General features: G+C 44.0%; 1 protein-coding gene across 2 annotated transcripts in view; it reads right to left on the reverse strand.

Moving 5' to 3' along the window:
• ACADL (acyl-CoA dehydrogenase long chain) overlaps window positions 1-25,957 on the reverse strand; it is a 37,149-nt gene extending 11,192 nt beyond the window's left edge. The window contains exons 1-7 of one of the 2 annotated variants that reach the window (XM_043525387.1): window positions 25,901-25,957; window positions 16,248-16,409; window positions 9,754-9,891; window positions 9,131-9,295; window positions 8,067-8,133; window positions 2,056-2,220; window positions 1,643-1,744 (exon numbers count right to left, since the gene is read on the reverse strand). In XM_043525387.1, the coding sequence (XP_043381322.1) occupies window positions 1,643-1,744; window positions 2,056-2,220; window positions 8,067-8,133; window positions 9,131-9,295; window positions 9,754-9,891; window positions 16,248-16,348 (738 nt within the window). In that variant the 5' untranslated portion in view covers window positions 16,349-16,409; window positions 25,901-25,957. Of the gene's footprint in view, window positions 1-1,642; window positions 1,745-2,055; window positions 2,221-8,066; window positions 8,134-9,130; window positions 9,296-9,753; window positions 9,892-16,247; window positions 16,410-21,317; window positions 21,480-25,900 lie in introns of those variants that run through there. The other variant, XM_037912649.2, reaches the window with a different exon arrangement.
• Window positions 25,958-26,227: the final 270 nt, after the last annotated feature.

Here is a 26,227-nt window from a genome sequence, read left to right on the forward strand (position 1 = left end):
AACAATGTTCAGCGAATCCGATTTCCCCATAAGAATTAAATGTAAATGGGGGGGGGGGGGGGGAGAGGTCAGGTTCCAGGGAAATTTTTTTTTCCAGACAAAAGATTATATATGTATCCACATACACACACACACACACACACACACTATAAGCTTTAAACAAACAATTTAATACTGGTACACAGCGATGATGATTGTGAAGCTTGGTTGAGGTGGTGAAGTCAGAGGGTGGGATATTTCCCAGGGAACGCCTTACTGCTAAATGATGAACTAGCAATTGGCTGAGCCCTCAAGGGTTAACTCGTTGTTAATGTAGCCTCACACTCTACAAGGTAAAAAGAACGAGGAGTACTTGTGGCACCTTAGAGACTAACAAATTTATTTGAGCATAAGCTTTCGGGGGCTAAAACCCACGGCCTATTGTATTTTCCACTGCATGCATCCGATGAAGATATATATACATACACACAGAGAACATGAAAAAAATGGGTGTTGCCATACCCACTATAACAAGAGTGATCAATTAAGATGAGCTATTATTGGGGGGGGGGGGGGGAATACCTTTTGTAGTGATAATCAGGATGGCGCATTTCCAACAGTTGACAAGAAGGTGTGAGTAACCGTAGGGGGAAAAAAATAAGCATGGGGAAATAGTTTCACTTTGTGTAATGACCCATCCACTCCCAATCTTTATTCAAGCCTAATTTAATGGTGACAGAGACAGAGACACACACCATGTGTGTGTGAGTGTGAGGCACATTTCCCCTTTAAGTACGCTGACACCACACTTAAGTGCACTACCTTGTTAAGTTAATCAGCAAGCTAGGACCACAGCAGCTGCTACCAGGAAGCTCCCTCCATTCCTAGCCCCGTCGTGTGTCCCCCCTACTCTATGGAGATGGAGTAAGTGGGGTGCAGGAGCAGGGGGAGGCTAATGTCCGGGTGTCCTTCCCCCACCCCCAAAGCAAGCAGGAGGCTCGGAGAGCAGCTCCAAGGCAGAGGGCAGGAGCAGCACATGACCGTGGGGGGAGGGACAGCTGAAATGCCCATCAATTGGTAGCCTGCTGGGCGGCTGACGCACAGGGAACTTAGGGGAGCGGGGAGCTGATGGGGGGCTGCCGGTCCGCCCTCGTTCCAAGCCCCCACCAGCTAGCTGCAACAGGCTGCTCTTCCTGCAAGCAGTGGACAAAGCAGGCGGCTGCCAAACGAGTGATAAGGGAGCACTGCACAACTTTAAACGAGCACATTCCCTAACTGATCAGCAACGTAACAACGAAATAAGGTTAACCGGGACGACTTTAAGTGAGGAGTTACTGTACATGTAATAATCCTTTCTGTAGCAATTATTATACCTTCCCTGACTAAAATAGTACCCTAACATGGTATCATAATAAAATTATTTGAATAGAAACTACTAGATTGCAAGCTATTTCACTGATATACCAAGATGCTTCACTTTGATTTGCAGTGCAGAATTCCTACCACTAAAAAAATAAAAGTATCAGCAAACTGTGGTTGTAGGCATCTTCTGAAACTGAGGTGTCTCGCCATAATCCATAAACTGCAGGTGGCGGTTCCAAGCAAAGACCAAAATAAAGTCTTTGTGCTTTTCCTGAACAGTGTAGGTTTGTGTCAGTCTTACCTGAGGGAGCTCTGCCATCAAATAGTAGAACCCTTTGTTTTCTTGTCCAAGCAAGGCACTGGCTGGCAAACGTACATCTTCAAAAAACAACTCTGCTGTGTCCTAAAAATTGTTTTAAATAAAATATCTAATATCAAACTCACTCTTCCTCAGATTTTCCTCTTATCCAGTTCCTAACTTCTACAGCCCAAATTACATATATTCCCTGGAGGCTGTTTGCTTTCAATATAAATTTCACTCAACTGCAACCCACCCTTACAGTCTAATTTAGAATATCCTGCTCTTGCAGTTAAAACTATGAACTGAAGTATTACTACAGCTACATTTGATCTGTACTTAAAGTACCCCAAGGAGTAACAAGTCCTTTTAGACTGCCTCAAAGTCTAGCACACGGTAAGGCTCAGATGACTTACCTGTGCTTTCAGGCCTATTTTTTCCAGCTTGCGTCCTTTGATGAATCCTTTCATTCCATTCTCCACCAGAAAAAGGCTGATCCCATGAGCAGGGGAGCGGGCCTCACGGTTTGTAACAGCCACCACAATCACTAAATCACTCATCCAGCCATTAGTGATGAATACCTGTTTAAAAAAAAAAACCCAAGATGGAATAATGCTGCATGTTAGCTGGCAGGTAGCTAGGAAGAAGATTATAAAGTAGCAGTACACGAACTGTCACACACTTCTACAAATGAACAGTATACAAAAAATGAAAGCTGTAAGTAAGTGTCCAAAAGGTTCATAAAGTCCAGATGCATAAAAAACCCAAAGTGCTCCAGAACAGTCTACAAAAGGAGAGATGGGTTCAAGTGGCATAATTCGGATCTGGATTGCAAACAAACACCCCAAAGTTAAAGGGTGCTGGGGTCTGAGGTTCTGGTTGACTCTACCCCATTATAAAGACAGGGGACAGATTAAAAAAATCAAAGAACCACATTTGTATTTATTTTTAATATTCCTAAAGTTCAGAGGCATTTAAATTCAGATTTTTAATTCAGTGTTATCTCTATTATAGATTCCTTTTATGAACAAGAATGCCAACTAACATGCAGATGACCTCTTCCAAAAGTTAAAATGTTAAGGTATGAAGTGGAAAATCACTGGGAGGTTCTCCATTACTATAGCAAATCTCTGTAATTCTGTACAATATGCTGTCTACTCATATTTAATATTGTATGAAACACTGACGCATGCTACAGTGGGTGGAAACTTACAGTTGCCTTCGCTGTATTGTATGTTTTAAGTCAAATTCTGATATCACACACGACAGGCAGAATATAGACACAGACATGCCAAGTATAAAAATTAGATTCATATTCCTAACTATGCCAACCAAAAAATGATTGCACTGCCTTGTCTTGCCTAGGTTCAGGCATGCAACCTATTAAGTTTATCTATTTAAACAGTATCTTTTACATACTTACGGACAAATACATATAAACACTTACGGTTTTATTATTTTATTACTGCAGTGGCCAAAAGCCACAATCTAGACAAGGCCCCACTGTGCTAGGCTCTGCCAACACACACAGATTTAGCCCATAAATATGCCTAAAAGTAATAGGCAATTCACAGCAGGAAGAATCTTTGAAATATATTGAAATCAAAATACTATTACTACTTTGTGTTTTCATCCAAAGATTTCAAAGCATTTTTACCCATACAGGCAAGAATCACCACCACCACCACATTACAAATAGGGAAACTGAGGCCCAAGTTGGTATAGAAATGTTCTCAAAGCCCTGGTCTACACTAGGAGTTGAGGTTGAATTTAGCAGCGTTAAATCGATTTAACCCTGCACCCGTCCACACGACGAAGCCCTTTTTTTCGACTCAAAGGGCTCTTAAAATCGATTTCCTTACTCCACCCCAGACAAGGGGATTAGCGCTGAAATTGGCCTTGCTGGGTCGAATTTGAGATATTGTGGATGCAATTAGACGGTACTGGCCTCCGGGAGCTATCCCAGAGTGCTCCATTGTGACCGCTCTGGACAGCGCTCTCAACTCAGATGCACTGGCCAGGCAGACAGGAAAAGGCCTGCGAACTTTTGAATTTCAATTTCCTGTTTGGCCAGTGTGGCAAGCTGCACATGAGTGCAGAGCTCATCAGCAGAGGTGACTATGATGGAGTTCCAGAATCGCAAAAGAGCTCCAGCATGGACCGAACAGGAGGTTCAGGATCTGATCACTGTATGGGGAGAAGAATCCGTGCTATCAGAACTACGTTCCAGTTTTTGAAATGCCAAAACATTTGGCAAAATCTCCCAGGGCATGAAGGACAGAGGCCATAACAGGGACCTGAAGCAGTACCGCGTGAAACTTAAGGAGCTGAGGCAAGGCTACCAGAAAACCAGAGAGGCAAACGGCCGCTCCGGGTCAGAGCCCCAAACATGCCGCTTCTATGATGAGCTGCATGCCATTTTAGGGGGTTCAGCCACCATTACCCCAGCCGTGTTGACTCCTTCAATGGAGATGGAGGCAATACTGAAGCAAGTTTGGGGGACGAGGAAGATGATGAAGATGAAGAAGTTGTAGATAGCTCACAGCAAGCAAGCAGAGAAACCGGTTTTCCCGACAGCCAGGAACCGTTTCTCACCCTGGACCTGGAGCCAGTACCCTCCGAACCCACCCAAGGCTGCCTCCCAGACCCGCCAGGCGGAGAAGGGACCTCTGGTGAGTACCTTTTAAAATACTATACACGGTTTAAAAACAAGCATGTTTAATGATTAGTTTGCCCTGGCATTTGCGGCTCTCCTGGATGTACTCCCAAAGCCTTTGCAAAAGGTTTCTGGGGAGGGCAGCCTTATTCCATCCACCATGGCAGGACACTTTACCACACCAGGCCAGTAGCACTTACTCGGGAATCATTTAGAACAAAGCATTGCAGTGTATGTTTGCTGGCATTCAAACAACATCCATTCTTTATCTCTCTGTGTTATCCTCAGGAGAGTGATATCATTCATGGTCACCTGGTTGAAATAGGGTGCTTTTTTTAAGGGGACATTCAGGACACCCGTTCCTGCTGGGCTGTTTGCCTGTGGCTGAACAGAAATGTTCCCCGCTGTTAGCCACGGGGAGGGGTGAGGGAGTAGCCACGCGCTGGGGGGAGGCAAAATGCGACCTTGGAACAAAAGCACATGTGCTATGTATGTAATGTTAACAGCAAGGTTTACCGTGAAAGAGCGTACCCATTGTTCTATAAAATGTCTTTAAATACCACTGACCCTTTTTTTTCCTCCACCAGCTGCATGTGTTTCAAGGATCACAGGATCTTCTCCTTCCCAGAGGCTAGTGAAGATTAGAAGGCAAAAAAAACAAAAACAAAAAAAAAAAAAAACGCACTCATGATGAAATGTTCTCTGAGCTCATGCTGTCCTCCCACACTGACAGAGCACAAACGAATGTGTGGAGGTAGACAATGTCAGAGTGCAGGAAAGCACAAAATGAACGGGAGGAGAGGTGGCGGGCTGAAGAGAGGGCTGAAGCTGAAAGGTGGTGGCAGCGTGATGAGAGGAGGCAGGATTCAATGCTGAGTCTGCTGGAGGATCAAACTAATATGCTCCAGCGTATGGTTGAGCTGCAGGAAAGGCAGCAGGAGCACAGACCACCGCTACAGCCCCTGTGTAACCAGCCGCCCTCCTCCCTAAGTTCCATAGCCTCCTCACCCAGACAGTTATCCCCCTATTTGTGTGATGAATTAATAAAGAATGCATGAATGACTTTATTGCCTCTGCAAGCGGTGACTGAAGGGAGGAGCGGAGGGTGGTTATCTTATAGGGAAGTAGAGTGAACCAAGGGGCGGGGGGTTTCATCAAGGAGAAACAAACAGAACTTTCACACCGTAGCCTGGCCAGTCATGAAAGATTCTCTGATGTGCCCCGCACCCTCCTGTGCTCTTCTAACCGCCCTGGTGTCTGGCTGCGCGTAACCAGCGGCCAGGCAATTTGCTTCAACCTCCCACCCCGCCATAAACGTCTCCCCTTTACTCTCACAGATATTGTGGAGCGCACAGCAAGGAGTAATAACAGTGGGAATATTGGTTTCGCTGTGGTCTAACCGAGTCAGTAAACTGCGCCAGCACGCTTTTAAACGTCCAAATGCACATTCTACCACCATTCTGCACTTGCTCAGCCTGTAGTTGAACAACTCCTGACTACTGTCCAGGCTGCCTGTGTATGGCTTCATGAGCCATGGCGTTAAGGGGTAGGCTGGGTCCCCAAGGATAACTATAGGCATTTCAACATCCCCAATGGTTATTTTCTGGTTTGGGAATAAAGTCCCTTCCTGCAGCTTTTGAAACAGGCCAGAGTTCCTGAAGATGCGAGCGTCATGTACCTTTCCTGGCCATCCCACGTTGATGTTGGTGAAACGTCCCTTGTGATCCACCAGTGCTTGCAGCACTATTGAAAAGTACCCCTTGAGGTTTATGTCCTCGCCGGCTTGGTGCTCCGGTGCCAAGATAGAGATATGGCTTCCATCTATGGCCCCACCACAGTTAGGGAATCCCATTGCAGCAAAGCCATCCACTGTGACCTGCACATTTCCCAGGGTCACTACCCTTGATATCAGCAGATCTTTGATTGCGTTGGCTAGTTGCATCACAGCAGCCCCCATAGTAGATTTGCCCACTCCAAATTGATTCCCAACTGACCGGTAGCTGTTTGGCATTGCAAGCTTCCACAGGGCTATTGCCACTCACTTCTCAACTGTGAGGGCTGCTCTCATCTTGGTATTCATGCGCTTCAGGGCAGGGGAAAGCAAGTCACAAAGTTCCATGAAAGTGCCCTTACGCATGCAAAAGTTTTGCAGCCACTGGGAATCGTCCCAGACCCGCAACACTATGCGGTTCCACCTGTCTGTGCTTGTTTCCTGGGCCCAGAATCGGCGTTCCATGGCATGAACCTGTCCCATTAGTACCATGATGCCTGCATTGCCAGGGCCCGTGCTTTGAGAGAAGTCTGTGTCCATGTCCTCATCCCTCTTGTCACCGCGCTGACGTCACCTACTCGCCCGGTTTCGCTTTGCCAGATTCTGGTGCTGCATATACTGCTGGATAATGCGCGTGGTGTTTAATGCACTCCTAATTGCCAAAGTGATCCGAGCGGGCTCCATGCTTGCCGTCGTATGGCGTCTGCGCAGAAAAAAGGGCGCGGAACGATTGTCTGCCGTTGCCCACACGTACCCGGGAGCCCATGACAGACAACATGGAGAAATTCTCTATTGAGACAATAGCAGCAGAGCAGAGTTGCAGCGGAAGTGGCGGATGACAACGGTTAGCAGTCCTACTGCACCATCTGCTGAAAGCAGTATGGCATCCGCACGGAAAAAAGGTGCAAAACGATGGTCTGCCGTTGCTTTCACGGAGGGAGGGGCGACTGACGACATGTACCCAAAACCACCCGCGACAATGTTTTTGCCTCATCAGGCATTGGGAGCTTAGCCCAGAATTCCAATGGGCAGCAGAGACTGCGGGAACTGTGGGATAGCTACCCACAGTGCACCGCTCCCTAAGTCGATGCTAGCCACGGTAGTGAGGACGCACTCCACTGACTTAATGTGCTTAGTGTGGACATATGCAATCAACTGTATAAAATCAATTTCTAAAAACAGACATATAATATCGACCTAATTTCGTAGTGTAGACATACCCTTAGTCTACCTGTTAACCACTACACCCTGTGGTCACCTATGATTCATCGTTTTTAAAACAAAATTTTACTAAACCAACTATCCCAATACTCAAAAAAAATCAAGTACCAGGACAGAACTATAACACTAAGAGTTTTTAGTTTTAAAAGTTTTCAACTAACAGCAGTGTCATTTAAAAGTTTTTAGAATGACAATCCCCTACTTCAATCTTCTTAATTCTTTGTATTAGGGGTTAAATGAGATGGGTACACGCTGCCAGCCTTATAGCAGCTCAATATGTGGTTGGCATCTAATATGGAATTTATCAATAAACAATACATTCACTGAATAAAGATTCCATTTTTATGTTGACGCAGTAAAGGAATAAAGATTTTAGTTTGTTTCCCTCAACTGACGGGGGACCGCATAGCAGGGTGGCTATTCTGCTACCAACTCCACTGAACTGAGAAACAGTCTGGCCCTTGGCTATATTGTGCAGACTGACTATACCAGTCAAGGAAAAGAACAAAAATCTTATGATCGGGCCGCCTTTTTGTTCTCCAATAAAAGCTGCAAAGAAGAGTCTGCTCTGCTGATTGACCCATAAATTGTCAGCATCATAAGTTGGATGGCTGGGTAACATGAATTCTTCTATAAGATGTAACTCAAAGAAAAGGAAAAACACAGGGGATAGAAACACTAAATTCTGGGAAAGTAGCTGTAGAATGAAATAAATTCTGTCACTAACTGGATGATTCAGTACCCAAGCACCATAAATCAGAGCACATCCGTTCACATACCTTACTTCCATTCAGAATCCAATCACTTCCATCCTTTTTTGCATATGTTCGTACACCCTGCAAATCACTAAAATTGATTGGCAAGAAAAGAAAGTTATTTAAGAGAACAATCCAGCAGTGGCATGAAGTTCACATTTAAAAAATAATCCTAGTATAAAATAATGAAGATCCTAGAACTCCTTGTGGATAGTGCTACGTACAATAGGATTCAGGGATGTATTAAAAAGGGACGAGAGAATATTATGGAAACCACAAGTGTGTTATGTCTATGAATGATGAACCTCTGCATCTTCAGTACAGCACATGGTTCTACTTCACTTTCAAAGTGAGATACCGTCTCACAGCCGAAGTACCATGTGCACAAATAATATCTATTAGCTCAGCAGCATCTTATTGTGACATGGCCCACCAATTTAGGGCTGCCCCAGAAAGCAGATATCAGCCACTCAGCTTGGCACCCTCCACATATAGTTAGAGGTCAGCTTATGGTTCTCATGCAGAGAGACTTTTGCTGTCTAAGACCAGGGGGGACACAGCATAGAAGGCACAGCTCCCCACTGGGCTCCCCTCTGCTTAGCAGATTGAAGAGAATAATCCTGAATCAGTAATCTACCCAATAATCCTACTGTCTGCCCTTATAGGAATAAGAGTACAGGAAAGAGAACTCTATTCTATACAGGACAAGGAAATAGGCCCTCTTGCCAAATTCTGACAGCATTATATGGAATAAGTCAAGCCTCCTTTACTAAGTTATTACATTTCACATTAAAGAGTGTCCATGCAACAAGTAGGCTAGTGACTGTTTATGGAGAATCTAAAACAAACACAAAACCCTATTTGTCCTAGGGCTGATGGCAAGTTCATGGGTTTGGAACAGGCATCCTGAAATGACAAAGCGTAAAACAGCAATCCATAATTAAAGGTTATTTTTGTGGTTCTAGCTATTCCGGGCTACTGCCTAATCAGTAAGATGGTCATATAACTATGAAACTCAAAGTTTTTACTCAGTGAGATTAGGTAAGCAACATGTATGTAAAGCCCATCTGTTATCCTTTTCGCCTTACCTGCCAGCCCCAGGTTCTGTCATGGCTATAGCACCAATACATTTGCCTGCAGACATTTCAGGGATAAACCGTTCAATCTGTTCTTCTGAGCCATAGTTTGCAATATAGGGCATGACAATATCTGAATGAAGGCTGAATCCTGGGCCAGTACAATTAACATACATCCTTGAAGAGTAAAAGTAAACTTTAGAAGAAAATGTGACAGTGATTGATCTGTTGAATTTTACACTGTTAAAACCAGAGAACCAAAACTCAAAAAAAATGTACACTAAAAGCCGTCAAAATGACTAACACAATTTTAACTTGTGACATCCATGTTCTTATTTATAGAATGTACTTTCACTGCCAAACCATTGGATCACCCACCAGTCTAAGGAGAACATTTCCCCTCCTCTCCCAGCAGTCCTAAAAATATACTACTATGATATTTATTATTTAAGAAAATCTGAAATATCTAAAGTAGGGGGTACTTATGCCTGTCTAAATTATCAGTTCTGTGAAAGGAAAAGACTATTACGGTCTGTGAACACACTCTCCTTACAACAGGAATCAGGAAATCATATGAACAAATACAATCTTTTAACAGTACCAACTGGATTCTTGCTGCAGTGTCTTGTACTTACTGCTCCTCCCAGACCACTGCTGAAGAGAGCAGATCCCCTCCAATGCCACCATGTTTTTCTGATATATTGACACCCAGCAGTCCCTGTTGTCCAGCTTTTTCCCAGAGCTCCCTGCTCACTTGGCCAGCCTTCTCCCATCTGCAAATGATACAGGAATGAGAAGTTAGTGGAATTCCCCTCCTATTTCCCACAGCTGCTGCTTTACACCATAAAATCTGCTACCAAGTTTCAGTGCTTAAGAATAAGACTTTCAGTCTCAGAAACCAACCTACAACACATGAGGTAACATAAAACAGGCACGTGTATTTTGCTAGCTGGGGAGAGGTAGGCTCCTTGGACTTAGGATATGTAGTCTCCCAGTCTATGCATTAATGATTAAGTTGCCACCACAGAATTACATGCAGTATGGTAGGTGGTAAAAAGCTAACTTCTGCTTCCAATTTATAACCTGCAATTTCCTTAACTTTTATACCTGATAAATTTGCGGAACACTACCTCAGATGAGTTGATTTTTGTGGTACTTTGATAAATTGATGTAAAATAGTTTGGTAAATTGACAGCAGAGGAGCTTCTGGTGATAGTCCTTAGATTTTAATTCAGAAGGAGAATTAAAGACTCATGGCAGAAGTTCCCTATCTGTGAAACTTTCTCCCTCAGGCTGTCTGCGAGAGCCAGAGTTGGATGGACTTCAAGATGCAGTGCAAGGCTCATCTTTTCAGCCACACAGACTAGTTTGGAGGCCTTTTATCAGCTGCAACTGAAATGGATATAAAGTGTAAGCAACAGACACTTCACTGAGCAAGCAATTTGAGAAAGTAGTAGAAGAAATATGAAAGAAACAGCGTTTTACAAAAGCAAGATACATTACGCTATAAAACACTGCATGTGCTAGAAGACTTAATGAGATCCACACCTTCCTCCTTCTTTGGATGATACTTTTCCTTGGATTATTAGCTTAAATTTGAAGGATGAACCCATCTTCATTGAGAACGCATACATGATTCCTTAGAGCAGAGATCTCCAAACTATGAGGCACAGACGAACGTTGGGGGGTGGGGGAGGGAGGGGGGTGGCAGGGTGTGGCCAGGCCCCACAGGGGCCAGGCAGGGAGTGCCACCCAGCCCCACTGTGCCCCAGCCCCACTCCTGGCTCTGGCCCCTCACTCCTGCTCAGCCCCCAGCCATGGCTCCCAGCCACGGCTCCCAACCGTGACTCCACTCCAGGCCCCAGCCTCGGCCCCAGCCCTAACTCCACTCCCAGCCCCAGCCCCTGGCCCGCAGCCCAGCTGCAGCCCCACTCCAAGCTGTGGCTCGCAACCACAGCTCCGTGAGGAGAGACAGATCACAGTATAGGTAAGGGAAGGCGGGGTGCAAGGTAAAAAGTTTGGGGATCACAGCCTTAGAAAGACACGCACGGGTGGGCTGTCCCACTGGCTCTTTATCCAGGCAGTTCAAACTACTCCTCAATCCCTCCCCCACCTCAGATATCCCACATAAGTTTCTCTCCCAAACACTCCCTGTGTTTTTCATTCACTCCAAACTCCATTCCCTCCAAGCAACATTTGCGATGAGCTCTCATACCTCCAAATCACGCCCCCCCAAACAAACAAAAAAAACACATTTTCCACAACGCCTGTGTTTGTTAACATACACAGTAGCCCCTCCATGTCTGCCCAGCCACTTACTATGCGTTACCATTAAACCCATTTGTTCCTTTACAGTCGGATTTTTCAAAAGCATCTAAATGCTGCACGTGCAAAAATCCAACTGGTCTTATCTTCCAGGGGGAAGAAAGGATGTTACTAACTTGAGGTAAAATCCTATGGAAGACAAGGCAGTAGATCAATTTTACACAAGCTAAAGACTTGTCTTCCCTAGGATTTTACCGTGCATTAGCTAGCTTGAGTTAAGAATGCACTTTTTTCCCTAGTGAAGACACAGCCTTTGAAAATCAATAGTCCTAAGTCACTTAGTGTATGATTCCATGTTGACAGATGTTTGGCTGCATGTGTGTGTTTTCTTTGTGTGCTGCCCCAGCCCTATGCAGACAGCTGGCACAGCAGACCTCGACCAAATCACCCAATGAGCACAAGATCCGTTGAGGGACAAAGGCACCCAGCCAGGCTTATTGTCGATGAAGCCCGGTACTAGTATCCCGCAGACTCCACCAGACCACTAATACACTTATGCCCGTAACAATGGACCAGCTCAGTGAAAGGCGGGACTTTCCATTCCTCCCCAGGTCAGGCAAAGATAGTCCCTCTGAGATACATCTTTATACCCCAATACAAACAAGTTAGTACTGCTCCTCTGACATAGTTACAGCGCTGTGATGTGGCTAGTTATTACCCATTACCTTGTACATGTTGGTTCGATCAAAACATTTTTATTTCGAACAGTTATCCTGACCCTATCTCTTAGGAGGGGTCAGTGTGTTCCTGTTATCCTTGGGGAATGTTTTTGTACCATACTTGATATTGGGATGTTCTGGTACCACTTGATATCGGGATGCGTTTGCGTGAGTACTTTGACTAGCACTTCTTAGGAATGTGTATTTTTGCAATATTAGCCCTGTTGCCAAATTCTGTAAGCAGGTCCTGCCTCAGACCAGGCCTCTGATACAAGGGCTTATGTCTCAGGCTCTATTCCTACTACAAGGTGCTTTTAAAAATCTGACACCAAGCTCTTCAGGGCAGACTCTGCGTATTAAGAACATAAAAGCTGCCATACTGGGTCAGACCGTGGTCCATCTCACCCAGTATCTGTCTCCGACTGAAGCCTGTACCAGAGCTTCAGTGGGAATGTACTGAACAGGGCAATCATGGAGTGACCACACCTGATTTCCTGGCTTCTGACAGTCAGAGGTTTAGGGTTGCCCCTAGCATTGGGCTGTGTCCCTGCCCATCTTGGCTAATGGTCATTGATGGATCTATCCTCCGGAAACTTATCCAGTTCTTTCTGAACCATGTTACACTTTTGCCCATCACAACATCCCACATCAGTAAGTTCCACAGGTTAGTTGTGCATAGTGTAAAAAAAAAAAAAAGTACTTTCTTGTTTGCACTAAATCAGCTGCCTATTAATTTCATCAGGTGATGAGTGGTTTTTGTATTGTATGAAAGGGTAAATAAAACTCCTCTATTCACTTTTTCCACATTCTTCATTTTATATACCTCTATCATCATTCCCCCCCGCCCCGACGTCCCTTTTCTAAGCTGACTAGTCCTTATCTTTATAGTCTCTCCCCATATGGAAGCCATTCCATACCCTTAATCATCTTTGTTGCCTTCTCTGAACCTTTTCCAGTTCCACTATACCTTTTTTGAGATGGGGTGATCAGAACAGGATATTCAAAGTGTGGGTACATCATGAATTTATATAGTGGTACTATATTTTGTCTTATTTTCTATCCCTTTTCTAATAGTTACTATCATACTGTTAGCCTTTTTGACCACTGCTGCGTGTTGACTGGAAATTTTCAGAGAACTATCCAAGGTGACTCCAAGATCTTTCTTGGGTGGCAACAGTTAATTTAGAACCCATTATTAATATGTATAGTGGGGATTACTTTGCACTTATCAACTTTGAATTTCATATGCCATTTTGTTGCTCAGCCACGCAGTTTTGTGAGATCCCTCTGTAAATCCTCACAGTCTGCTTTGGACTTGAATAATTTTGTATTGTCTGCAAACTTTGCCACTAACTGTTCACCCCCTTTTCCACATCACTAAATTATTACTCTACTGAAAAGTGCCATGTCCATCTATAGTTTTACATAAGTAATGAATAATAGCTGGAGGTTACAGGGACTGGCATATAAGTTTTAAAGGGACATTGTCACCTTGAAACCTAGTCAGTTGCAAAAAAATAATTAAAGTAGTGTCAGGTTCTACACCTGCCATAATTCCAGTACAATTTTTTTTTCTTTTTTGTTTGGCTTTACAGACATTTTCCCATTTTATAAGTGTTTCTTTCCCCTGTTGCTGTGTGAAAAGACCCATGCTAGCAACAGAAGGAAAGTGACTGACTTTACAGAGAGGGGGAACGTGACTACCCATAAAGCACTCTCAAACGTACAAAGTAAATTTAAAAAAAAAAAAAACTCTTCTAATCTCTTTCAGTTATATTAGCAATTCGTCTTACTTGTAACAGTAAGAAGTGAAAATTTCAGACACGAGAATGATTTTAAGTTGATGGAGTTTTATAGTCTCTATTTGGTTTGGTTGAATGGCATTGCTCAGTAACTATAAATGGAAGAAGAGAAGCTATATTAAGCCCCAAGGGAAGGGATCATCTTTTTGTTTGTGTCTGTTCAGGGCTTATCTCAGTGGGATACTGGTCTATGAGTAAGGCCCCTTGGTGCTATGGTAATACAAATAAATAATATTTGTTTGTGAAACTTTGTAGCATTCTCTCTCACGTTTATCTTCTGGAGATTGTACAGAAACAGAACAGCAATTACAGACATCAGAGACAAATTCCAGGTGGAGGAGTTGGAGAGAGGAGGGGGAAGGAATGAAATAAATGTGAAAATATGAAATATATTAAATCCACTTTTTTATTGTTTGCTTTCCCAGTCCAGAACGAATACAGTTGCTTAAATCTTTGGTTGGAAGATGGTCCCTATTGGAAAATGGGACAATATACTGTTTATGGTTTTGCAGACATGCACTGTAGCCCTCGAAAGAACAGTCACCATATCTGAAGTACAGCTAGCCTTCTGGGCTAACTGGCTAAATTTAAGTGGGAGAACACCATCCCATATTTCACCCCATTACCCTCACTACCAGAATTAAAGACAACTGTTTGATATTAACCCGCTAAGTCTTGATTATCTTGAAATTAATTCTGAAATGAAGCTGCTCTCCTAGAACCATACCCTTTTTTTTTTTTTTTTTTTTTGCAAACAGTTTTCAAAACTGGAATTTGGACTAGGAGATTACAAAACAAAAATACACTAAGGATCATGCCTGAAACAAGCTAGCTACACCAAATATAGCAATGGAACTGTGAGGGGGATGAATAGATCAGGGGACAGGTAACTGAAATCTTTCACTTCTAGACTGCTGTTCCAGCCCTGGCTGGGAGCAATGCAAAATCATTACCATCTGGTGTCTCGGTTGTGACCTCTAGAAGAGCTAATTTTAGGACTGGTCTACACACAAAATTGCACTAAAATAACTAAATCTCTTTTAATACACATTTTGTTATTTTTGTGCAAATGTGCGTGTGTAGACACTTATTTCAACTAAAAGTGTCCTATTTTTACTGAGCTAAAACAGGGTTGTTGTTTTAACCAACTTCATCTTATTTTAATTTAGCTATTAAAACAACAAAAACAACCCCACTTTAACTCAGTCAGAATAGAACACTTTTACTCTGAAGTAAGAGTGCCCACACAGAGACTTGCACATAAATAAAAGAAGTGAATTAAAACTGAGTTAGCTGTTTTGGGGCAAGTTTTTGTATACATCAGCCATTAAGTCCACTTTTCAGGGGACAGATATCCACAATATAAAAACAAACACAACTAACACCTTTAGATTGTAAGCTCTTTGGAGCAAGAGCTGGTCTTCTTGTTCTGGGTTTGTAGAGTGCCTAGGATCCTGGTCCATGACTGGGACTCCTAGGCACTATTACAATGCAAATAATAAACAGTGATAATACTGAAAGCCTCAGCAACGCTAACAAAGAGATTAAACTACCTTTTCATCCCTAGAGGCAAGGCAAACTTCTACAGAAGTTTGCATTTTACTGTCTTCTGCATTTGTTCCTGTAAATAATGAGCACCTAGCTAGAGGTGGTCAACCTGAGCCTGAGAAGGAGCCAGAATTTACCAATGTACATTGCCAAAGAGCCACAGTAATACATCAGCAGCCTCCCATCTGCTCCTCCGACCCCCTCTCCCAGGACCACCCACCCACCAATCAGCACCTCCCCCTCCCTCCCTGCACCTGTTTTGTGGTGTGCAGGAGGCTCTGGGGGAGAGAGGGGAGGAGCGAGGGCATAGCAGGTTCCGGGGAGGGGGCGGGAAGGGGTGGAGAGGGGACAGGGCCTGGGGCAGAGCCAGGGGTTGAGCAGTGAGCACCCCCCGGCAAGTTGGAAAGTTGGCACCTATAGCACGAGCCCCGGAGTCGGCGCCTACACAATGAGCCGCATATTAACTTGTGAAGAGCCGCAGGTGGCTCCGGAGCCACAGGTCGGCCACCCCTGTGTTAGCTAATCAGCCTGGCATCCTTTCATGAGAAATACAGAAAGTGCTTTTTTTGTTTTGCTTTACAAATATAACCATGTACTTTTTTTCTTCCTTCAAACATGTGATGTAGGAGATACGCAAACCAAGATATATATTATATACAAGCCAATAATACAATTTTTTAAAAATTAAAACAAACTCTACCGTTTGCTTGATATACTCAGAACATTATTCCCAGAGAGTTCTGTGAAACAGCCTGGAATTAGTAGGCAACATAGAATATCCGAACTATATCTTACTCTGCGTGATAAGGGACCACTGCTTCCTGGAAGAATTTCCTCACACTTTCCCTGAAGATATCATGATCCGAAGAGAAGATCCTTCGAGTTCCAATATCCATTAATGTTTTAGCAGAAGACGTTTCTTGACGTACCAACTCATGATTTTCAGTCTGCAGACACCTAAAAAGAGACAGTCAGAGCAGTTGTAAGGAATGCTACCTAACTTTTTTAAACAGTGAATGCCTATCTTGGTCAAATACTTGTGGGCACAATGAATGGCACTGGCCTTCCAAAAGAACATAGGAGCAGAAGGGAACTCCTGGGTCACCAAGTCCAGACTCCTGGTATTGCAGGCAAACCCAGCATAGAATTCTGTTCATAAATTTTCAACGCGGAAGCTTAATAGACATGGACATTTGGCCATTATGCTACTTGACGTGATTGACAACCAGGAAAAAAAAAAAACACAAGATCAGTAGAGCAAGAGGTTGTTTCAGGTCAACTTTGACATGCATTCGGTACAGCTGCACAGACAGGCTTGAATGAACCATTCCAAAAAACACACTGATGCAGGGCTAAGGTCCATCAGCAGCAGTCCCTCACTTTCAAATTCAATCAATACCATCATCGTTCAATATTAAATTACAAATAAAACTCAACAATTAAACTCTGCTGCTTCTTTTGCCACCCATGCTCAGGGTCTAACTGATCATCCTATCTGGGGTCAGGAAGGAATTTTTCTTGGGGTCAGATTGGCAGAGACCTTGGGGTTTGGGGTTCCTTTTCCTTCCTCTGCAGCATGGGGCACGGGTCACTCGCAGGTTTAAACTAGTGTAAATGATAGAGTCTCTGTAACTTGAAGTCTTTAAATCATGATTTGAACACTTCAGTAACTCAGCCAGAGGTTAGAGGTCTATTACAGCAGCGGGTGAGGTTGTGGCCTGAAGGTGCAGGAGGTCAGACTAGATGATCATGATGGTCCCTTCTGACCTTAAAGTCTATGAGTCTAACTGGGTTATGCAGCAGGAGCCATCCCCTCCTCCCTCTCTGATAAACAGAGCTCTAAAAATAAGAGGCATCATCTTTTTAAAAAGTTCAAAAGTGAAACAGCACTAAACCTCAGCTGATTAAAATGTATTTGTGGTTGTGGGTTTAACAGTAGAGAGACAAGGTGGATGAGTTTCAGAGTAGAAGCCATGTTAGTCTGTATTCCCAAAAAGAAAAAGGAGTACTTGTGGCACCTTAGAGACTAACCAATTTATTTGAGCATAAGCTTTCGTGAGCTACAGCTCACTTCATCGGATGCATTCAGTCTGCATCCGATGAAGTGAGCTATAGCTCACGAAAGCTTATGCTCAAATAAATTTGTTAGTCTCTAAGGTGCCACAGGTACTCCTTTTCTTTTTAAGGTGGATGAGGTAATGTCTTTTATTGGACCAATCTTCTGCTGGAAAGAGAAACAAGTTTTTGAGCGACACAGAGCTCTTCTTCAGGTCTGGGAAAGGTATTCAGAGCTAAATACAAGGTGTTTTTGTCTCTTATTCTCTTTTGTGAGCTCATTCAAGAGCATAGTGATTGTCTGGTTTCACCCACATAGTTGTTATGAGGTGTTATTAGAGAGGAAACACCCACCCCCCGCCCAACCTCCCCAAGGGCTCACCATCAGAAGCAAGCTCCCCACAGACCAGGACCCACCAACTCAAAGCGGCAGCCGACCCTGGCAGAACAACAGATGCAAAACCTGCAGATATACCTCCACTGCTACAATGATCAACACCCCCTTCTCCCCCGACACTCCTTTCAAGATTCATGGATCCTACACATGTCTATTGCAACACATGGTATACCTCATCCATTGCAATAAATGTCCGAACAACTACATGTGTGAATCAGATAATCACTACGTTCTCAAATGAACTCAAAGGAAAATTATAAAAGACAAACACACCCTATCACCTGTGGGTTAACACTTCACAAAGAGATCAGTCTATATCTGACCTGTCAGTCCTCATCTCAAAGGAAGCCTGCAAAACACTTTCAAAAAAATGAGCCTGAGAGCTTAAATTCATAACTATGCTAGATACTAAAATTTCATGGACTGAACAGACACACTGGATTTATGGCTTATTACAACAATCTGTAACTTACTACTCCCCTCCCCCTTTTTGTCCTATGACTGCAGAGGTGTTAATGGGCCAGTCCACCTCAACCAATGGTACAGGGCCCTCTGGGGGGCCGTGAGCAGATTTCAGGGGGTCCGCCAAGCAGGGCCAGCATGAGACTCGCTGGGGCCCAGGTGAGAAAGCTGAAGTCCCAACGCATGGGTCTGCAGTCCGAGGCCTTGAGCCCCAGCACCCAGGGCTGAAGCCAAAGCCCGAGCAGTTTAGCTTCACGGGGGCCCCAAGCAATTGCCCCGCTTCCTACCCCATAACACAGGTCCTGGCTTTTATATGCAGAAAACCAGTTGTTGTGCCACAGGTGGGCCGTGGAGTTTTTAATAGAAAGAAAAAGGTTGAGAACCCCTGCCTTAGACTACGTGCTAACTACCTATGCTAACCAATATGTTTACACAGATTGTACCTTGCATGTAGCTGTGACATTCTGAGTACCTTTCCCAGACCCGAAGAAGAGCTCCCTGTAGCTCAAAAGCTTGTCTCTGTCACCAACAGAAGTCAGTCCAATAAACGATATTACCTCACCCACCTTGTCTCTCAAATATTCTGGGACCTAGAACAACACTGCATATTTTAAAAAATAGCCAAGGAGAGACTAACAGCAATATCCGGGGTTTAAATGACCAAAATAATAAAAGGTCCCTCCAAAGATTATGGATAAGATTTTTATCTTGACGGACATCATTTTATAGTAGTTATCCCATGAATTAGTCTTTCTTTGAGGTTTTTCCTTTTTGGTCAGTATCTTCTTTTACAGTACAGTCTTGCTAACTTACACATTTTTAAAAAAGAAATCTTGCTGCTTTCACAGCAAAGATTCGTCAAATGGCTGAAGTAAAGTTCTGTAGTTTAATGCTGTGATTCTTTTTAAGTACAAATGCCACAGTACACTAGGAACTGCATAAATAAAAGCAAGCTACAGTTAGCAGAATGGAGTCTCCAATACAGACTAGTTTGTTCACCTTGGGCCCAACCCTCCGAACATTTATTACCAAGCATGGTGCTCGAGACTGTGCAGAGTTGCACAAGTCTCAAGCACGACATTCAGTGGTGTTTGTAGGATCATGCCCTTATTGGCCAACCTGTAATGCAGTGATTGATCCTGACATTGGTTTCAAGCCTTACATGGGATTTGAAATGTAGAAGGTAGTATATACGTTATTGTAATGACATTTGTATGCAATACATTACTGCAATCTATTTATTCTATATTTTGTATTTTTTTCCAAACACAAAATAAATACACCCCAACCCTATACACACACATACAAACCCCAACTAAAAAAAAAAACAAAAAACAATAAAACCATAGGGTTACATTTTTTAAACTAAACTAAACCAACCCCCCCTTGGGTAGTCATGCTGGGGGACAGAGGCTGTATTCTGCACTGTCATGGGATGGTCTCCAAGATCTAATAGGTCTTTTCCTCCACTCTCTTCTATGATCCTAAATCACAAAACTTTAAAATAAAAGGAGATGTTGGTGTGTTACCCACAACTACATTTTCAACTTTAAAGATCTACTGAATGTATTTTTTTAAATTCTTAGCTTTTAGACATGTATACTGTGTACCGAGCTCAAGGTGGGCACACTCAAGAGACTAATTATATAAATAAAAATCTCAAATAATTTGGGGACATGAGCTTCTTGAAAGATTTTTGGGTGAATTCTGACTGTGAAAACAACAAAGTTTGCTTGGGTGTAGCTTTGTCATTATCTGAAATCGCCATGCTGGCAGTATCTGGACCAAAGGTCACAGCTACTTTCCTTCTAAAGAACTGCCTTCAGGTGGGAGTTATTCCAGAGAACGTGTTAAAATTCACACCCCTACCTTAATCAAAATTAACCTTCAAGAGTAGACAAGCCATAAGAGATGCAATGTGACAGAGAATCCGACAGAGAGGCACAAAATAAGCAGGCACCATTAGGAGGAGAGCGGAGACCTGAGCACTCCCAAACTTAGGACAAGTTTGGATCTGGATGGGGACTTCACAGCTGGGCCACAGCCAATGCCAAAGCCTGATCCAAACCCATCCCAAACCAGGGGGAGTCCAGATCACCCCAAGACAAACCTTGATCCAACCTATCCAAAATCTGGGGGAGCCCAGATCCCTAGCATTATTCTGTCCGTTATTATATCCGTATTTACGGTATGGTTCAAAGACCCTGGTCTGGGCCCTGTTGCACGGCAGCTGTACACACTACACGCATACTGTACACAGCACACACACAGAAATAGTGCGTGCGCACCCTGTACACAGTACCCAGAGCACACTGTACACAAACAGTACACAAAGAACACACTGTACACACACACACAGCGCACGCACACTGTACACAGTCACTACACACCGAGCACACTGTACACCAGCAATACACACAAATAGCAGGCACACACTGTACACACTACACACACAGTTTACACACACAGTACACACTAAAAGAAAAAGGAGGACTCGTGGCACCATAGAGACTAACCAATCTATGTGAGCATAAGCCTCCGTGAGCTACGGCTCACTAAACAGCGCGCACACACAAAACACAAACAGTACACACACAGAACACACTGTACACACAAATAGCACACACACGACACACTGACGGTACACACGGAGCACACTACACACACACAAAGAGACAAACCGTGCAACACACTGTACAGTACACACGGAGCGGAGCACACCACACACACACACACACACAGAGCCCGGAGTGGCTGGCACCCTCCATTCATTCGCGGCCGGAGTCGCCCGGCTCGGGCGCCCGCCGCTCTCCCGCCCAGCGGAGGCTGATGCTCCGCCGAGCCTCGGGGTCTCCCCAGCCCGCACGGCCCTGCCCCGCGGAGACCGGGCGGCCCGGCTGCGGCGCTGGCTGAGCCCGGCCGCCGCCGCCTCCCGGCCCCGGAGCGCTCACCTGGCCGGCGGCCGGGCCCCCAGCGCGCAGAGCGGGCGCAGGGCTCGGCTCAGCAGCAGCAGCCGCCGCGCCGCCATTTCGCCGGGCCTGGCTGACGGAGTGGGCCGCCCGCTGGGGCGCCCTCTCGCGGGCAGCGCGCACCCCGCCCGCCCGGCTGGTGTGTAACACGCCCCGCACACCCACGCCGCCGCCCGGCTGGTGTGTAACAGGCCCGCTGACCCCCCCTGCCAGTGAGCAGCACACGAACCTACACCCTCTGCCAGTCAGCAATACACACAGGCACACACCCCTACACCCCCTGCCACTGTGCAACACCCATACACCTAGCCACACACAGCTGCCCGGCCTGCCAAGGTATACTACACACAGCCACACAACACCTCCCTGCCAGTGTGGTGACACCTACACCTCCTGTCATTGTGCAACACACACATACCCTGTCAGTGTGTAACACACACCCCCTACACCCTATTAGTGTGCAACCCCCACAGCTACCCACACTTACATCTCCCACCAGAGTGCAACACACGTGCCTAGCCCCCTGCCAGTATGAGACACAGCACCTGTCAGTATGCAACACACACAGCCAGCCACACCCCATGCCAGCCTGTGACACGCACACCTACACCCCCGGCCAGTGTGCAACACACACAGCCACATATTAGGGTTGGCACCTAGCTGCTTATTGCACTGCCTTGCTGGTTAAAAGATTTAATGTGCCAGGATTTATTTTCATTTGTGACACATTAGAGCACTCTTCAATTCACACTCCCATAGTCCGGGCTGCAGTGCCATGTTACGATAAGGTAAGAAAAAAATGATAACATAAAAATACACATATTGTGTTATTGTGTGTTAAATGGTCAAAACAACATTTCAGTAATAGCTACACTCAACACTAAGATCCTTTTGTTAGTGGGGGTGGATGCTGGTTTTTCTGCTTCTTGGAGGTGGCAACCCTAGTGGAATGTCAGAACCACAACACACCGCGAGCCACAGCACACCTGTCTCTTCTACCAGTATGAAACACATACAAACATACATACCCTCACACTGAGCCAAAACACACAACTTACCCCTGAGAGTGTGCAGCACACACTGCCACAAACCTCACTACCTGAGTTGGAAGCAGACACGGTGAGCAACAATGTACGCTATGCACACCTTGTCAGAGTATGCAGCACACACAGTCACACACATCTCCTTGCCCGTGTGCAATGCGCACATATATACATCTGTCATAAATATAAAGGGAAGGGTAAACACCTTTAAATCCCTCCTGGCCAGAGGAAAAACCCTTTCACTTGTAAAGGGTTAAGAAGCTAAGACAAGCTCGCTGGCACCTGACCAAAATGACCAATGAGGAGACAAGATACTTTCAAAGTTGGAGGGTTGGGGAGAAACAAAGGGTTCTCTGTGTGTGTGTTTTTTTGCCGGGCCCAGAGCAGGAATGCAGGTCAGAACTCCTGTAAAGGGTTAGTAAGCAATCTAGTTAGATATGCGTTAGATTCTGTTTTGTTTAAATGGCTGAGAAAATAAGTTGTGCTGAATGGAATATAGATTCCTGTTTTTGTGTCTTTTTGTAACTTAAGGTTTAGCCTAGAGGGATTCTGTGTGTTTTGAATCTGATTACCCTGTAAGGTATTTACCATCCTGATTTTACAGAGGTGATTCTTTTACTTTTTCTTCAATTAAAATTCTTCTTTTAAGAACCTGATTGCTTTTCCATTGTTCTTAAGATCCAAGGGTTTGGGTCTGTGTTCACCTATGCAAATTGGTGAGGATTTTTATCAAGCCTTCCCCAGGAAAGGGGGTGTAGGGCTTGGGGGGATTTTGGGGGAAAAAGATATTTCCAAGTGGGCTCTTTCCCTGTTATATTTGTTAGACGCTTGGTGGTGGCAGCAATAAAGTCCAGGGACAAAAGGTAAAATAGTTTGTACCTTGGGGAAGTTTTAACCTAAGCTGGTAAAAATAAGCTTAGGAGGTTTTTCATGCAGGTCCCCACATCTGTACCCTAGAGTTCAGGGTGGGGAAGGAACCTTGACAACATCCCTACACTGTGCCATGACACCTCCTTGCCAGAATGGGCAGCAGGCACGCAGAGAGCCACAATACACACACAGAGAAAGAATACAACCCAACACACAGCACTTCCCTGCCAAAGTGTGCAGTACACAAACACAGATGCATTTCTTGCTAGGGCTTGCTGACTCGTTTTCTTCCCCATTCTTTATTCCATTTTGTCTGTTGAAAGGTTTGCCAAGAGCTCTTGGATTCGCCTTACTGCCAGACCCTTTAGCTCTGGTTGGTGATCTCCTGGGGCTTGTTGGCCTGTTATTGCTGATGTCTGAGCTGAGCATTTTTGGAAATCTGGCCACTTCATTTAAGTGCCTAAATGGGAGCTATTAGGTGCTGAGCTCCGTTGAAAACCAGGCCCCATGTGCATTGTACTTATTTTATTGTGTGGCACATAGAGATGCTCCTTGACAGGTGGTTTATAAATGTATTTCATTATAATGTCTCCTTGGACCACATTATAATTCCAGAAATGGAGCTGGAACGTATGTTAATTCACTTACGAAAAGCTTTTCTATTAAATAAGCTTATGCCTCTTTCCTGGTTATGTGTCTGACTGCAAATCAAAAAAACGAAATATTTAGAGGCATTCCTTCTAACAATTAGTCCTGCAGAATAAAATATTTCTACTTACGAAAACCTCTGGCACAATAGGGATCCATGTAATCAAGTGCACTGCAGGCTTTTGTAACTACAAATCCTTTCTAGTACATCTAAGCCTATAATAGGCTTATAATAAAACATCTGTATGTTTTTGTAATGTAAATATTTTAAAACTTTACATTGTTAAACTGAGAAGGAATGACAAAAGGAAGAGAGACATAGCGGGCAAGACACACAAAGGGGAGAAGAAAAGAGAGGATAAGAGTCAGATGGGAGGGGTTTTTTATTTTAAGTTATCCTGAAATGATATTATTTCAGGCAATTAGTGTACAAAGGTTCTGTAACCTTGCTGAGCCATAACTCTACATTTATTCCTCAGATAAAGAATACCTGCCAGAGTCTGCTCTCGGGGTCCTGTTTTGAGGAATTTTAAAACGTAAAGAAGAACCACATCTTTCATTTTAAAAAAGGAAGCATCTAATTCTTTTTCTTATTAAGATTGCATTGAAATCATAGAAGTGTAGGGCTGGAAGGGGCCTCGAAAAGTCATCAAGTTCAGCCCCTGCGCTAAGGCAGGGCCAAATAAACCTCAACCCATCCTTGATAGGTATTTCTCTAACCTGTTTTTAAAAGCTTCCAGTGATGGAGATTCCACAAGCATCCTCGGAAGCCTATTCCAGAACTTCACTAACCTTATAGTTAGAAAGTTTTTTTCTAATATCTAACCTAAATCTCCATTGCTTCAGATTAAGCCCATTAATTCTTCTCCTACCTTGAGTGGTCATGGAGAGCAATTGATCACTGTCCTCTCTATAACAGCCTTTAACATATTTGAAGACTGTTACCAGGTCCCTACTTAGTCTTCTTTTCTCAGACTAAACAAGCCCAGTTTTTTAACCTTTCCTCATAGGTCAGGATTTCTAAACCTTTTATCATTTCTGTTGCTCTTCGCTGGGCTGTCTCCAATTTGTCCATATCTGTCCTGAAATGCGGCACCCAGAACTGGCCACAGTACTCCAGCTGAGGTCTCACCAGTGCTGAGGAGAGCAGAACAATTACCTCCCGTCTTACATACAACACTCCTGTTAATATGCTCCAGAATAACATTAGCCTTTTTCGCAGCTCCATCACATTGTTGACTCAAATTCAGTTTGTGACCCACTGTAACCCCCCCAATCCTTTTTAGCAGTACTACCACCTAGCCCGTTATTCCCCTTTTTGTAGTTGTCCATTTGATTTTTCCTTCCTAAGTGAAGTACTTTGCACTTGTCTTTATTGAATTTCATGTTGTTGAATTCAGACAAATTCTCCAATTTGTCAAGGACATTTTGAATTCTAATCCTGTCCTCCAAGGTGCTTGCAACCCTTCCCAACTTGGTGTTATTTGCAAATGTTATATGCATACTCTCCACTCCATTATCCAAGTCATTTATGAAAATACTGAATAGTATACTAGACCCAGGGCAGACCCCAGTGGGACTCCACTATACATGCTCTCCAAGTTTGGTAGTGAACCATTAACAACTATTGGAGTATGGGCTTTCAACCAGTTGTGCACCCATCTTGTAGTAATTGCATCTAGTCCACATTTCCCTAGTTTGCTTATGAAAATGTCACGTGGGACTCTGCCAAAAGCCTTACTAAAATCAGGATATATCATATCTACTGCTTCCCCTTATCCACTAGGCCAGTAACCCTGTCAAAGAAAGGAAATTAGGTTAGCGTGGTACGATTTATTCTTGACAAATGCATGCTGGCTATTCCCTTTGAGACTATTATCCTCCTGTGATTACAATATGTGATTATTTAATAATTTGTTCCAGTATTTTTCCAGGTATCAAAGCTAGGCTGACTGGTCTATAGTTCCCCCCATCTTCTTTGTTCCCCCTTTTAAAGGCAGTTACCTGTGTTTGCCCTTCTGCAGTCTTCACTCATCCTCCAGGAGTTTTCAAAAATAATTGCTAACGGTTCCAAGATTACTTCAGCTAGTTTCTTAAGTACCCTTGGATGATTTCATCAGGTGCTGCCAATTTGAATACATCTAATTTATCTAAATATTCTTTAACCTGTTCTTTCCATGTTTTTGGGTGCATTCCTTCCCCCTTGTTTTTAATTGTTCCAATAAAAACTGATATGCATCAATCATTAGAGCTGAAAGTTTGCCAATGAATTTTAATGAAGATTATTATTAGTAATTAATTTGCAGAGTTGCCATCTCTCACAATTTAATC

This window comes from Chelonia mydas, chromosome 11 (genome assembly GCF_015237465.2).
Source record: "Chelonia mydas isolate rCheMyd1 chromosome 11, rCheMyd1.pri.v2, whole genome shotgun sequence".
Taxonomy (NCBI): domain Eukaryota; kingdom Metazoa; phylum Chordata; order Testudines; family Cheloniidae; genus Chelonia; species Chelonia mydas.